Source organism: Haliotis asinina, chromosome 5 (genome assembly GCF_037392515.1).
Source record: "Haliotis asinina isolate JCU_RB_2024 chromosome 5, JCU_Hal_asi_v2, whole genome shotgun sequence".
NCBI classification, from domain to species: Eukaryota; Metazoa; Mollusca; class Gastropoda; order Lepetellida; family Haliotidae; genus Haliotis; species Haliotis asinina.
Window position 1 is genome coordinate 35,137,860 of NC_090284.1, and position 15,804 is coordinate 35,153,663.

Consider the following 15,804-nt stretch of genomic DNA (forward strand, 5'->3'; position numbering starts at 1 on the left):
TCCATCAATGTCATCAGGAGAGCAATACACCTGGTATTGTAAACTATTGGAGCTCCGCGCTTATTGTAACATAACATACAGTGAGTTGTGATTTACATTTGTTGCCGTTGTGGTGTATCAACACACAAAACAATGTAATTTGTGATAATTGTTTATTCCTATTAAACGAGACGACGAAATTAAACGCCAGATTATATTTTGACTACGCCTTTGGCGGCTCGTTGCGTTTAATCTACCTGGTTTGATAGCATGGGCAGACATCAGTGATTTAAACAGATCTATCCATTCCTAATTATTTTAAACATACATAATGAGGGGGAAATTAGGCTGGAATCATAGCTTCTCGTTGGACATCACCCCGATGTGTCTCGATCACCCAACAAAATCAGCAGAGCAATTAATTAAGCGGATTAAAGACGTTACGAGATGTGTGCCGTGGATCCACTTTGCCACCCAGTGTGGCATAATGACAGTAATTGAAGGCCTTTGTTTTGCCACTTGCTGGTTGAATGTCGTAGTTCTATTGTAGAGCACTCCCGGACCAGTTACCTCTTTTCCCTCAGAAAGGGGATTATGTGATTAAGTGATACGGGTGTTTAAACATGTGTAATTATGACATCATTGTCTTTGTGGTAAATAACAGCTAATCCTCGCTCACTGTCTGCAGAGCAAACATGCTGTATCATGATAAGGTGCTCGTTTCATACTTAGCAGTTTGTAATGCAATCGGTTTGTCAGTTTTGCGCTATATCGAGGTAACGAAGGCCTGTACGAGGGCAATTGACGGCATTATTTGTCAATCGCTGACTGAATTGACATCAATTTCATGTTTGCCTCTAGATAAAGGTTTGTCACAGCGCACAATATATTGCTACAATCAGTGTCAGTGTATGTATTGTAGAAAGTGCAATAAACATTGTATTATGTCAGTAGCGACACTTTAATATCAATATCGAAAGTAGGTTCTTAGATAGAAAACTATTGGATAACGATATAGATGAAAATATATTTCAGTGGAAGTTAAGGCAATAAAGGTCCAGCATTATGTTACATTTGGGACTACTTTCTCTGTAAAGTACAGGTTTGGGTTCTTTTGTTAGGGTGTGTCCCATCCGGGATTCGAATCCACCCCCTCAGACTGAGGCACCTAATGAACACATAAGGTCAGACGCCTAACTCGCTCAGCCACCACGGCTTTCCCGGTGTGACTTTGTGTGCTGGCGATTAGGTACCTCACACTGAGGATGTGGGTTCGAATCCCAGATGGTACTCAATCTCACAAAAGTATCAGACTCTGTGCTTTACTAAGAAAGTGAAATAAAAAATATAACATTTGTTAATTTGACCACTTATGGCATTGCTTAATGATATCAGTATACGTCAATAAATAACAATATCATACTGTCAAAAGTTACGTAACACGGGTATAATAATGCATTGACTACCGACAATACATTTTTGGTGAAAAGACACAAGAAGACGCATGTATCTGACATGTACCTGTAGGGCAGTTGTTCCTGTATTCTGTTTCTATAGAGGCGTTACTCCCATGGGAAGTTTTATATGGCAATATTTGTTTCGAATGGTATTTGTTTAATTAAAAAACAGATCATCTTTGATATATACACCCACATTCAATCAGATATTACACCAAATGATTTATATAAACAGTGATCTTTAAAATGTTTACATAAACCAAATCGATTCGCCAGAGGCATGAAGACCTACTGCAGTTTGATTCCTCTTCTTTAATAACAAATGAAACTTTGGTGTGATACGGTCATGTGAAGCATCGGGTTCTTCCTTACTTGAGGTGTAGGATATTATTACCTTGACATCACGTGCCGATTGATGACTGCGAGATTAAATGTACTCTGTAACTGTCTCTATTGCCTCCTATCAAATATGACACATCTGCAGTTTCAGCTGTGTGCATAGATGTTATCAAATCAACGTCTTCATAACAGTTGACATTAATAATACAGCTTTAACAACATGTCAGTCTGTATCTGAAATATCTTCGCAGCCTGGGATAAATATAATACATAATATTGAAAACATTCGATATGGAATATCAATGATATACGCGTCAGCTGACCCTAGCATAACCCTGGCAGGGTGAAGGCTCAGCTTACCATGCAAGACGTGAACGTAATGTGGCGCTGAACGTCAATATTTGCGCGGCTGTGACTTGCAAGGATTCGTGTGTTGACTCTGTGATTGTTAAGCATGTGAAAAGAAACCAATGGCCATCATTGATAAGTAACTGGAATGTTTGCTTTATATGTACACGGTGTATAACATGTTTGCCTTTACAATTAATGCTTGTCCATCGAACGAATAGAGGGCTACTAACTACCCGTCCAACTCGAGGTGATACTCACCGCAAGACTTCAGGAGCAGTATGGCTCAACCCACTTCTATTTCCTAGTGCATGAACAAATATCGGTATTTCCTAGTCCTGCAGTCTGTTATCACATGCTTACGATTGCAGTTGTCGAAGTCAATAAGCTGCGGACAGAGACTGTAGTTCTTAGCAAAACAACTCTATCTGCAGAGAACTAGTTTCATTTATAATAATGAGAATATCTATGACACCTTTTTAAAGCTGGATATCGTGCTCAAAACGCACTATGTGATCATTATCACTCCGGGCAAGCCCATGCTGTCTGTCAGGAGCTAGAAGTTTATAAGAATGAAGATTTTATGGATATCAACTTCTTTATATGAGAACACAACGTTTCGGAGTTCATGCTTAGAAGTTTATAGTCTCACGAACTTTCACCGGGTACTAACTTTCTTCTGGGAGAACAGAGGAAATTTGAAATTGTTGTGGAGTAGGACTGAAGTCCTAGAAACTCTCAGGAGTCAAGCTGTCACACACGGTCACCCATCCAAAGACACTCCGCACCCAACAGTGGTTAACATAACCAGATTTGTGACCTGAGCTATATACAGAGGACCACATACCTCCACATTTATTTCTATAGTTTCATTTTAGAGGCTTCAGTTCACTGGTCTGATCGGCAAAACAACAAGTTAGCTTGCCATTAATGTAGGTCCATGTCCGTGGTGTGCCCGTGATAACGTGTCGGATCTCGAGATGCCCTGCTGAATAAATGATGGCTGGACTACCTGGCCGGTCCTCAATCAATTACAGCACGGCGTCATCACCTAGATATACACGTCTATTTCATCCATGTCTAGTTCGCCATGATAAACACACCTTATCCTGACAATGTTAACCATCATTTTGAACTACATGTTTAATCTAATCCATCAAGGAACAAATGATTGTCACGCTCTTGTTGCTATCATATTAGTCTCATCAAAAACATTTTACTCTGAGAAAACTTGAGAACTATTCTGTATAGTCTCAAATATCCATAATTTAATAGTCAGTGCTTCAATGAAACACTTGTTTCTGGCCACGTATAACGGAAATCCCTAATGACGTCTCACAATCTCCCCTTTGTGTGGAGGGGATTTCTTGTACTAGTGAGTGTGATTTATGCGGTAACAGCATTGCGTGCACTATACACAATCCTACAACGTATAGGTTTGCAAGCAAAGACTTATCCTGAAGTAATTCAGCACCGGTGTATTATCCAACCGGTACCCTAACCTTATTATATCATGAAATGACAGGGAAATACGATTATTCGATTGCTCATGCGTCTCAGACAATTCTTGATTCTGGGGCGTAGAATCTATAATCGTTGTTGATACCTTTGGTTGTAAAACGCCTTGGCCATTTCGGAATATTCATTTACCCAGATTCATTCCAGCCCGATTATTGTGCAGACGTGAATATACTAATAATATCACATACTGGACCTAAATATCCTGGCAAACCAGGCAGTTGGTTCATGTCTACGACAGTTGGGGAAATTATTGTCTCGCAAGGGGTGACAAATCAATAAAAACACGACCGTAACAAAGTCGTAACATTTATACATTTCTAGACACCGAAGAAATTTTGAGTCATTTTTCAAGAGTAAATCCAGTGCTTACGTCAAGCGCGTGTTTAAATATTGACCATCACACTTCAGCGGTATTGAACATGATCTCCGACTGTCAGTTCAGTTCTCAGAAAACACGATCGGTGGTACAAATGTATATATACACATAATACAATACGTATTCAATGTAGATAAAAAAATAACTTACTTAATTACGATCGTAATTTGGACATTTTAATCTAATACTACATTTACACGTGCAATGAATCTCGGTTAGTGTTTCAATGTTGTCGTTTTTAGGTGAGTATGGTTTTCATAATTTACACATATTTTGTCACATAAAAAATCTATTTTGGATGTGAAGAATTATTTGTTGGAAAAGAGCTTTGCACTTAAAACGCTAGTGGAAGTTATCCCGTTAAGGCACTGCCTCGCGAAATTTGGATTTATAAACTTCGCGTACGATTTATCGCTCTCATTCATATTCGGTATGACCCGAACATTGTCACAGCTGTTTACGGTGTTTATAATGTTCATCTCCCCTTCCTAAAGTACCTCTCGTATTTGTACTTTCATTAGTCAGTACACAACACAGCATGGTCTATGAATGTCAATTTCACCCCCGTTGTTTACATCGCTGCCATTGGCGCGCCAATCAACATCGGCTCAGCCAATGACAGCGCAGCATATTATTTATACCGGTTTACATTGTTGCTAAGCCGAGTCTTATTCACCGCGAGGGCTATTTATTTCCACTCAATGAATCTGACCCTCAGTTGTGACACGGGCCCTATTCGACGGGGAAAACGTGTGGATATTCAACAAAACAGAAGTAAATAACAACAAGTGCACATTACTAGTGGGAGGTCGGAATCAGTTTTGGTCATATGAGAAAAGGGTTCCGATTGCAGATGCACTTTCCACTTGGATTTTGACGTGTAACTCATTTTCACCGGCTCTCCAAACCGGCAACACCACAGCTGATCGGACTTCGTCAATCTGCTGAATGACAGGTGTTGATATCAACACGCCGCCGTCAACAAGACCCGTCGCCACAACTCACTAAAACACATCAAGTAAGTGCAACTTATCTGTTTCAAATACACACACGGAGCGACATAGCATGACAACTCATGGTTTTGTTGACATTTAACGGGTAAACATTTAAACGCCGTTATGATATGACGGGAGCCAAAGGCGTGTTGAGACCGGCGTCAAGATCGGCGCTTTCTGTCAGCGGGCTCTGCAAGTCTGTTGGAACTTGTCTTCCTGCAATCACCGTCGGTCAGCCGGGAATTGGGACCTTGTGTATTTCAAGGGCAGTAGTGGATTATCGTCAGGTTTTGATAGTTCTACTCTAATACAACAATTCCTATTTCTTCTGTGCACGAGGAAGGGCCACTGTTAGCCATGAGGGACTGACCAGTGGATATTGGCTTGCTTGTATGTATTGATTCTTTAAATGACATTAATTCTCTCATGGTGTTTTCACTTGGTAGATATTTACCTTCCTATATATATAGAACCGTGACTATGAGGAATGTAGTAGATTTCACTGTAGCCTCAAAGTGATGTTTTGATGTCACATGCCAAATGTCATGAAAATAACAACGTGTACCATTCCGGACGCACCTGTTCGTGAGGACGACACAAGTACATTTGTATTTATTAAAACAATTCCTTAATTACACGCTTTCTTATTCTCGCACCATTTGGATGGATCGTTGAACCACCCACTGTCCAAACCCGTGGTGATATAAACAACCTTGTCGATGAAGGAAATCCCTGCTAATGACATTACGTCATCGTTATTGATTTCCTCCATATGCTCAGCATCGCGGCTTCCACGAGTCAGATGTCCCCACCGTGGGTTTACTGTAATTAAGACCTATACTAGTATTCAACCAAGGTATTGATCATAGTTCCAGGACGCCCGACATCTCCGGTTTCAACATGTAGGATGTGTTGTGGCATCGCTGTTACATACAGTATTTCATTTCATTTTGTTGTTGTTAAACTCAAGATGCACTTAATAAGTGTTCAGTAACTGACACTGTTGCTCAAGCCTTGTCTTTACTAGTGAAGTTCCATTGAAGTATAACATGAAGGAGGCCTATGGACTCACTTTTATAGCCACTGATCATCAAATTTCACTATCTGTCAACCCACAAACTACACTGGGGGCAAGTTTTCGCAACAGGGTAAAAATTCCCAGACTTTCACGTGTTGACGCCTGTGCAAAGTTTCAATATAACATTATGTATATTTTAAATATTTAGACAACGAAAGGACAAAGTCTTAACTTGTATTTTAAGGTCTTGAAAGCCATCCATGATAGTTGACTATAGTGAAACGTTCCTCTACCCACTCCCGGACACCCATGAGAGTAGGCCACGCCTGACCGGCTTCACTGGGCTGGGGATCATTAGTTTTCGCTAGTTGGACCGTTATTGATCGACGGAGCAAGGGTCGATAAGTACGTGCACAGATAACCCAATTAAGCATGAAGCTGATTACTCTAGTTAAGTCTGAGGGTGCAAGGCTATCGGGACAGTCAGTAATATATGTGCAGAACCATGGAGCAAGTCACGTCACGTACGGGACGTCCACCACAAGCCAAATGTAGCCATTCTCTAGCTGGAACTTCTACACACCTGTATAGTGTCCCTGGACAGCTGGACACAATACTTACAGGTCCTTGTAGGGTCCGAGGACGTAACAGCTAACCACAATAATATAGGGGATTGTCAACGATAAGCTTGTAACTGTAAGCTTTTGCTTCCTCGATTGTTAGTGACTGAGTTTAGTTTTACGCCGCACTCAGCAGTATTGCAGCTATATGGCGGTGGCCTGTAATTAATCGAGTCTGGACCAGACAATACAGTGATCAACAGTATGAACATCGATCTGCGCACTTTGGATTCGGTGACATGTGTTAACCATGTCAGCGAGCCTGACCACTCGATCCCGTTAGTCGCCTCTTACGACAAGCATAGTCGCCTTTTGTGGCAACTTGCTGAAGACCTAGTCTACCCCGGATCCTACCACTGATCGCCTATATTTTGAGGGGAACATGTCTGTATATAATTTTAGAAAAGAACCCATATTGTGTTGGTTCTCAATGTACCATTGTAGAAAAGCACTTCCTCTAAAACACCCCTGCTATATGCTAGGTTTGTTTACTTTAAAATTGTTATCATTGTTTCGGGATGGTGGTTTGACACTATGTCCTTGCTTTCTTCCAGTTCATTTAGTCCACCAGCAAGTATCCAAGACGAAGTTCCCCAGCAGCTGCACGTTCAGATCCCCGGTCAAAATGCCAATTTTAACACGTGACCATTTGGCCAACAAATTCCGTCAGAACTGGGCCGCCAAACACCCCCTTGATTCCTGCAGTGGGGGAGGGGTCAATCTAGATGACAGCTTGACCAGTCTCAGCTGGCTTCAAAACCTCAACATCATGAACATCACATCTCCCACACCTCCCCCTAGTCCAGGGCCACAAGACACCTCCAACAGAGCATTCAAGAACAACAACAACAACAACGTATGCGTGTTGACCACCGTCCAGCCCCCAAAGGTTGACTCGCGTGTAAACCTGGCCGACCCCGCCCCAGCCTGCCTGGGGTACGGCTCTGACTCCATCGACTACAAGGCCAACCCATATGTGAAGCCCCCCTACTCATACGCTACACTTATCTGCATGGCAATGAAAGAGACGAAGAAGAATAAGATCACCTTGTCTGCCATATACAACTGGATAACCGAGAACTTCATGTACTACAGAATGGCCGAGCCAAGCTGGCAGGTGAGGACAAAACTGTTACTAATATAATCATATAAATTCCAATAGTTTCAAACAAGTATTCAATCAACTCATTTCCTTAAATGGCTTAAAAGTGTTTGTTCAGATACAAATCTCATCAACTGGTATAATACGCTTGCTGTGCATGCCGGGTGTTTATTGAGTCAAGAAACCGTTGTATAAACTTATATGAGTCATACTAGTTGTTAGATATTGGCATATCAGTTTGAATTAGTTCAATAATTTGGAAGACAGAGAACGTCATTTCCCTCATAACAACAGTCCTCATTCCCTTACTGAGGAAGACAATGGGCAGAGCCACTAGGGAGCCATCTCACCTTCTGTAGCCTCCCCACCTCCCACCCCTTTCCCAGCCACACCTTCAGTGCCAGAGGTTATTGCATCCACAGCAAGACAGAAGAACAAAGGCTTCAGCTGCCGTTACAATGGCTATCTTGATGTATCTATTGATTTTTGTAAATAAATAAGCATGTTAGTCCTCGTCTTTGCCCATGAGAGCGTGTAGGCGTTGCAAACACGCGCTAGTACATCCGAACGTGTATGCTAGTACGATTACCTTTCTGGATATCTTGTATTTGGATATGTTTTCATTTTCTGTGGAAATCCGATTTTAAACTGAAGTTGTTATGTCTTTCAGAATTCCATACGCCATAACCTCTCTCTAAACAAATGCTTTGAGAAGGTCCCTCGGCGCAAGGACGAGCCGGGGAAAGGTGGCTTCTGGAGGTTGAATCCCGATTACAGCGACATGATCGAGAATGGTATCTTCAAGAAAAGAAGAGGGAGCAGGGATTCCTGCCCAGCCCCACCTGCCAAGAAGATCAAGAAGGAGGAAGACCCCTACAACTTCTCACACGAAAACACCAAGAACCAACGAGAAGACAAGTTGTTGAGCAACGGCTCAGTGATTCATTTCAGTTGCCAGGATGAAGACGAGGAGGAGGACCCAGCGTTAAAGGGGGACTTCAACTGGACCTCTATACTGAGTCAAGACATTGAAATAGCTGGGATAAAAATCAAAACAGAACAGCTGCTTAATGACGATTCCGATGCGGGGCCTTTAATAGCAATGAGCCCTCCTAGTTCAGAAACCAACTCGGACGATTTGGGTCTGGACGACTTGTTGTCCCAAACAGACCTCGTCAATTCAGATTTCGCTCTAGATTTCACAAACAATTGTCCCCTGGATTTAACCGTTAGTGGTACAGGAATCAAGGCGCCCGACTGGTGGGAGGTTGGGATGAATGGTCGCAGCAGTTTGACAGATATTGCCAACACAAATGACAGTCGTCTCTCAACACCTGTCCATCAACCTGGCTATGAAGATCATATCACATGGGATGACGGGCCTAGTGTGGCCGATATTGCCAGTGCTTTCGACGTTGATAATCTGTTTGACATTGAAAACATTCCAAGTCCTCGATTATTATGAGGAATCGTTTTCTAGACTACCATCAGCATTACATTACACATTCAGTGTGTACCCTATAAAGTTCATTGAGGAGATTACACCAAAACAGTTGATCGGGCTCAGGGCATGGTTGTGATATCAGTATTGTGATGATGACCTGTATATAGACGTGCCAAAGATGTAAAGAGCTTGAAAGGCGTTTTGCCTGAGAATGGACAACGACATAGGGTATCTTGTACATATCAACCTATTTATATGAAAGACCAGTGGTACATGTGATCATCCTTTGCTCGCCGTTCATAAACACGGTGTAGATTACAGGCCTCGGTTTCGCGACATACCATCAAACTAGAAAAAGTTTATTTATTTCGTATGTAATTGGCATATAAGTGCTATATTTTGACTAATATGCAGCTTTTGATTCCTGTTTTAGAAAACATGCGAAATCAAAACCACTCAACAGTGCATTCCAGAGTGTACTGATATGCACAGCTGTGTCTCTTTGATATGACGAGTGATTTATCACGCTTGACGTGTGTGTATTGTTAATGGAGGCGTTCCAGGGAACGTTCTAACATTGTTTAATAACAAACGATGTAATTCCGAGGTCTGATTCCCGTGAAACATGCACTTGTTAATGGTTGTACATTGCAGATGTCCATTTCATTTACCATATTTATTTCATTGTGTTGCGTGAGTGTGATACTGACATGCCCATCACAAATCCGTCCATATTTATCTATTTATATCAAACTTGTGATATTTTTCTAAAAAAATGCATTTTTTGCGAGAATAAATGCAATGATGTATTGGAAAAAATATTGTACATGTATTCAAAATGGAATCGCGCAAGAGAATAGTTCAACCTTGCAGGTATGGACAGGATACCTGGCCCAGTTTTTGTATGCCCTGATCAATTCTCACTGCATTTGTAAAGTAGTCGACATTATCGGCTGTTGAACAGGTAATACCCCTGTAACCACGGTAATCAACGATCTTACATAACATTTACAGTCAGTCCTCATGTTGGGTTAAGGTGATAAGTATTTGGAAACTAAACCTCTTGAACCCCTCAGCCGTATACAGGCAAATCTGCATATTTGTTGAATATAGGGGAGAAGAATACTTTGTCCCACAAAGCACACCACCACATAGAGCAGGACATGGTAGACTCTAGAATATAAACTGTATCACTGGACCAGTCCACATGTTTTGAGGGCAGTGAGGGGTGTTTGTATAATAGAATGTCTGATAAGACATAGCGGACAAGCGAGCTGGTAGTTTATTACTGCAATCTGTCAAGTTAGCTGTACGCCTTGATGAGATAAAATACTTGAAACACCACAAAGACTTTGAAAATTTGCCCCGAAGAGGCTTTAACAAACGACGTGCAACGTGTTATAATGACGTGATCTGATTTGAAAATATGACCCAACTTGATTAATTAATACGCACCACTTGCTTCATTTTGTTTTAAACTCTCTGAGATCTCCCAAGCCGTGATGGGGGAATCGAAAAAAAAATGTTCCCCTCAATATGTCATGCATTGTGCTGAAACTCGGAGACTCTATATTTCTACAAGGTAATACAAACCAATCCTATGGTTACAAAGAATACCCATGTAAATATTTAGTTTCAATTGAAATATTAAGAATGACTTGATCAATGAAGATACGTGGATAGGTAACTATTCAAGTTATTCAAGGGATAGTTTTCACCGTGTACAAAATCCAGATATGAACCTGACATATTATGATTATTCAAGATGTTAAGAGGTCCTATACTACTGTCTCCGACCCTAGAATTTGCAAGGAAATGTATTCATGGCTGCGTCACAGATGTCTGTGAGGGTTGTTACCTCTGTGAGAATGCCTCTTGTGAGGGGCCTGTACCCCGGGGAGATTAGTGCTGGTGTAAGGGGCAAGTTCAGACAGGCCGTCCTAGGTAACGCTATAGCCCGGTCTTGGGGTTTCTCTTGTACGTGTTATCTGCAGCCTATATCGCGTGGCACTCCAAGCGACTGTTAGGAATTATTATTAGTCGTGTCACTTATCAGAGGCATTTAAATTGAAATTAGAGATACAATCTGTTTTGCGTAAAAACAATTATTATTGGAGAGTGTAATAATCTGTGCACGGTGATGTGTCACCTTTGTACTCTGCCTTCAGTGAAAATGTGTCAATTTAACAATTATTTTGGTTTTATTAAAATTGGTTCATGTTGAACGATACATTTATATTACAATTCTGTGCAATGTATACAGATTTTACACGTCGTGCTCAGGTCAGCAAGGTATACATACTGAACATGGAGGTATATACAGACATACGACACAAGAGAGCAATTTGACGCTTGCCAAGGGTCGTTTTTTCACTGGCTTGTCAATTTCCTGTCAATCATAACGCGTGTCGAAATACATTTCATGGTACTGCTTTGCTACTGTGTCCGGGGGAGAACTGAATTGGCTTTGTGTTGTTAATCCTGGCGTTTGATTCGTTCTGAGACGTGCAGAGACAAGCGCGGGTGTTTGTAGCCTCCCAGCGTGCCGGGTCTGCTGACTGATCTCCAGCAGTATTGGACAATATGGATTGTCAATATCTACAACATGGATATCGACATGACACCGAGAACATACATACTAAAGTTGCTACTGGTGGTCTGTATAGACTATCTCAAATGACATACTTTATGTGAAAGATGTTTTATCAATTAAGTTTTAAACACAACCTTCACGGCAGTGTTAGTTATAGCAGTTGTTTAAAAACAGTATTATAGGTTTTGTATACTAGATGTACCTTAAGAGTAAGGTATTAGAGCTCTATTCAAGCCTGATCCACAATCTGTGATATTTCTGTGGTAAACTAGACAGTATTGATGTAGTCAGGTTGTGTGTTTTCACACACAGATGTTTTATTTGTTTACCCATTTTACACTTTACACTTTGAACCATGTATAATTCCTCTCATTCTGTATTCTATAGTTTTATCAGTAAAACCCGATTTCAAAAACCTGTGATGGTGATATGGAACCTTTAGCAAATATTTCAAAAATTAACTTTCTCAATAAAGACATTGGTGATAAATGTGCATGTCACTTTGACTAAACTGAAAGCCAGTTGTTTATGAACCTGCTCAATGTTTACAGGCGGCACTATACCATGTTATATGTGGAACGTGTTTAACCTATATGTAATATGCTTTAATTTGCAAAAGCGGTCTCAGTGTTAAGATAGACCCGTGTTTATAGTATGGGTGGTACGAATATCTTAGCAGTCCTCTGTGGTGACCTGGTCGTGGCTTGTTAACCAGGCACACGTGGTAGATATCGTTTTTAACACATTACCGTTTTCACAATATGCAGCACTATTTGTTCGTTACCTTGTTCAGTGACTTGCTTGTCCACAATGATAATGTGACCAGAATAGGTGTGCATCTCTGTGTGTGAGAGGACAAGTGATGGTAACGTTATCACCTGCTGTACATCATACTGTGTGATTCCTGTGATATTAGATTTCAACTAAATATAAGGCTTGTACATTTCCGTCCGGACCCGATCCTGTCCATATATATAAAAGCTAACATAACCATATTGTTAAAAAAGACATATGACATACTGTTATTATTTCATGTGTTTTTATTGACATGTCTTTACTAGCCCACAGCTCAAAATTTGAAAAGTGCATATCAAAGATTTTTCATCACAAAATATTGAAGATGTACTTTTCTAATATTATCATTATCTCACAAAAGTGCAACCCAATATGCAGTCATATTCTCCTAATATCTAGATATTGTTGTTAAATGATTTCAAACACATATCGCCAGTATTCCCTCCACGTGACCAGTATTTCGACATGTGCCAGGCTGTCACGCCTTGCTGTGTCATCTGACTATATGTTATATAATGTTAGTGTGGTTTGTACGAGCGGCAGGCTCGGCCTGTGTGAGGACATGGTCTGTGATGTTGTGAACATGACAATAAAATATGAACAGATACAATCAATACTTGGTTGTTAATATGACGAATGTATGGAGCTGAGGTGGTCGATGCCGAAGTAAAGTGTTGCGGCAGGACGACGTCGCAGTCGTCACCACCTGCAGTAATCAGGGTCTGGTCAGTATACTGTGTGTACCAGAACAAGTGTGGGTATACAAGTTCCTCTACATCACCCACCAAGTAAGTTCAATGGGTTGCGCGTCTGCCCCGAGAGCGGAAGGTCGGTGGATCGATCCCTTGGCATCGTCATTCCCAAAGTTTTAAATGAAAGTACTTGTCACCGAGGCTGGCGCTCAGCATGCAGGAGATTGAACAAGGACTGTTCCACATAGTCAGTCCGTCATGTCGGAGCGGGGTGTGCCTGTAACATAGTACAGCATTTGTCTCCTCTTGCTTGTCGTAAGAAGCGACTATTACGGGGTCGGGTGGTCAGGGTCATGGACTTCTTTGACACGTCATCGTATCACTGTTGCGTAGATTGATGCTTATGCTATCGATCACTGGACAGTCCAGTCCAGATTCGTTCATTTAAATACAGCATCCGGACCTGTGAAGGTCCGTGGTAGAATATGCCTTGCAATAAAAAGGCGACTATACTTGTAGTAAGAGGGGACGAACGGGATTGGGTGGTCAGGCTCGTTAACTTGGTTTGACACGTCATCGGTTCCCAATTGCACAGATCGATGCTCATACTGTTGATCACTGGATTGTCTGGTCTTTTGCTGGATAGTTGCTACGTGCGGCGTAATTCAACAAACCAAACCGTGGGACAATGAACCAGTACAGGCAGTCACATACACATACATGCTATATACAGTACATGTATATAACATTGAAAGGACATTAAACCCATCTCATACTACCTAAATCTACATGATGGTGTGTAACTATCCTTCATCGTTCTTTACCTTCATCATTGACTGAGAAGTAAAGCAGAATTACTAGTCATAATGGAAGGGCACCTTTTAGCGATGTTTAATTTCATATGCGGATCCCAAATGCCCCAAATACACGCATCCTTGCACTATTGCCCTCAATAACGACAGTTCACATATATACAACTGAGTCCTGTATGTAGATGGTCACTTAACGAACTGGCTAACCTTCTCAGCATTTAAATCTGACAAAAACCTTGACGGTAATCTCAAGGGTAATCCGGATTCCAGATTATCCATTTAATCCATTCACACCGATACCTCCATTTCACCACAGGCATGTCACACACAGCTGATCCAGAATTCAGTTACATGTTCACAGACACTGAACATTTATTATGTCAGAAATTCTTGGCCGAATATATTATTGAGTAAATCCCCACGACAGCGCACCGTGATTGTTAATGACCTGGCTGTGTTGAACGATGTGTGTGCTGTAGATAAGCCATGAAGTCCTGGCTGATTGTTCCGACGTGTTTCTTCAGGTCTCACTGCAAGTTTCATTTAATATTTGAAATGTAACTTCACTCTTGTACATTGCACGGTCGTAACTGCGATCTTAAAGTGAAACACAAACGAAAGGGTATATTCTGAACAAAGTACGTGTGTGCGTGCGTGTGCGTGCTCTAATAGAGGGGCAATGTTGAATAATTTAAGAACACTCACGTACATATACAAAGCCTGTTTGTATTCTATCCAGGATAAAGCAAGCATATGCATAAATAATACATGGTTTCTCTCACCGTCAGTTCTATGGTCTTTGCGCATATGCACACCTGATTTATAACACGTGTCTTTGGCGGAAGTTCCATACTTTGATATTAATGGTGTTGAATACAGTCCAAAAGTGGTCAGGCCATTTCACTCTGTTTTGTGAGGTTTTATTTGAAATTCGATCCACTTGACACAGCGATATTGACAATCGATTGACGGACATTGACACTTATGTACCTAGCACTCCTGTTTCGGGCTTGCCGGGTTCCCCTGTGTTCCCATGGTGCAATGCGCACAAACAACGATCAACACATTACTCACATAGCGTTATATTGAGCGAAGACAACGTTGAAGGAAATGGCCGGTAAAATACATGGCGGTGTCCTATGTCGCAATCGATTCAAGGAATAGGCGTCATCAAGAAACTGCTTTATTGCGTGACCTGGTGCAGTATGCGATGTAGTGCATACACTGATAAAAGGTTAATATAGGTAAATACACAACGACACTACACCCTGAGTGTAGCCAGTGTAATTCATTATGCAGTAGACCAGCTGTGAATACGGGGCACGTCAAACGTGTACCTGTTGTGTGAGAAGTCGTGTCCTGTAACAACACCCCCAAAATAGATCACTTAGTTTCAATCTTACCCGTTGGCTAGTGAGTGAGTGTGCTAGTTTTACGCCGCTTTCAGCATATGGCGGCGGTCTGTACATAATCGAATCTGGACCAGACAATCCAGAGGTCAACAGCATAAGCTCCGATCTACCCAGTTGGAATACGATGACATGTGTCAACCAAGTTAGCCTTCCTGACCACCCGTTACCGTTTGTCGCCGCACGAACATGGGTTGCTGAAGATCATTTCCAACCCGGATCTTCACGGGTTGGTTACCCGCTGACACGTAATAACGTCCTCACACTTTGAGTTCATGATATACAACACCAACAGGCTGATATA

General features: G+C 41.4%; 1 protein-coding gene across 2 annotated transcripts; it reads left to right on the forward strand.

Moving 5' to 3' along the window:
* The first annotated feature begins 4,716 nt into the window (after positions 1-4,716).
* Positions 4,717-10,018, forward strand: LOC137283677 (forkhead box protein J1-B-like). Of its 2 annotated transcripts, none has more exons than XM_067815322.1 (3): positions 4,717-5,038; positions 7,208-7,770; positions 8,426-10,018. In XM_067815322.1, the coding sequence occupies exons 2-3, from the start codon at positions 7,279-7,281 to the stop codon at positions 9,218-9,220; spliced, it is 1,287 nt and encodes a 428-aa protein (XP_067671423.1). In that variant the 5' UTR covers positions 4,717-5,038; positions 7,208-7,278; the 3' UTR covers positions 9,221-10,018. The 2 variants fall into 2 exon arrangements, with proteins under 2 accessions (XP_067671423.1, XP_067671424.1); XM_067815323.1 differs by having other exon boundaries at positions 5,027-5,405.
* The last annotated feature ends 5,786 nt before the right edge of the window (positions 10,019-15,804 follow it).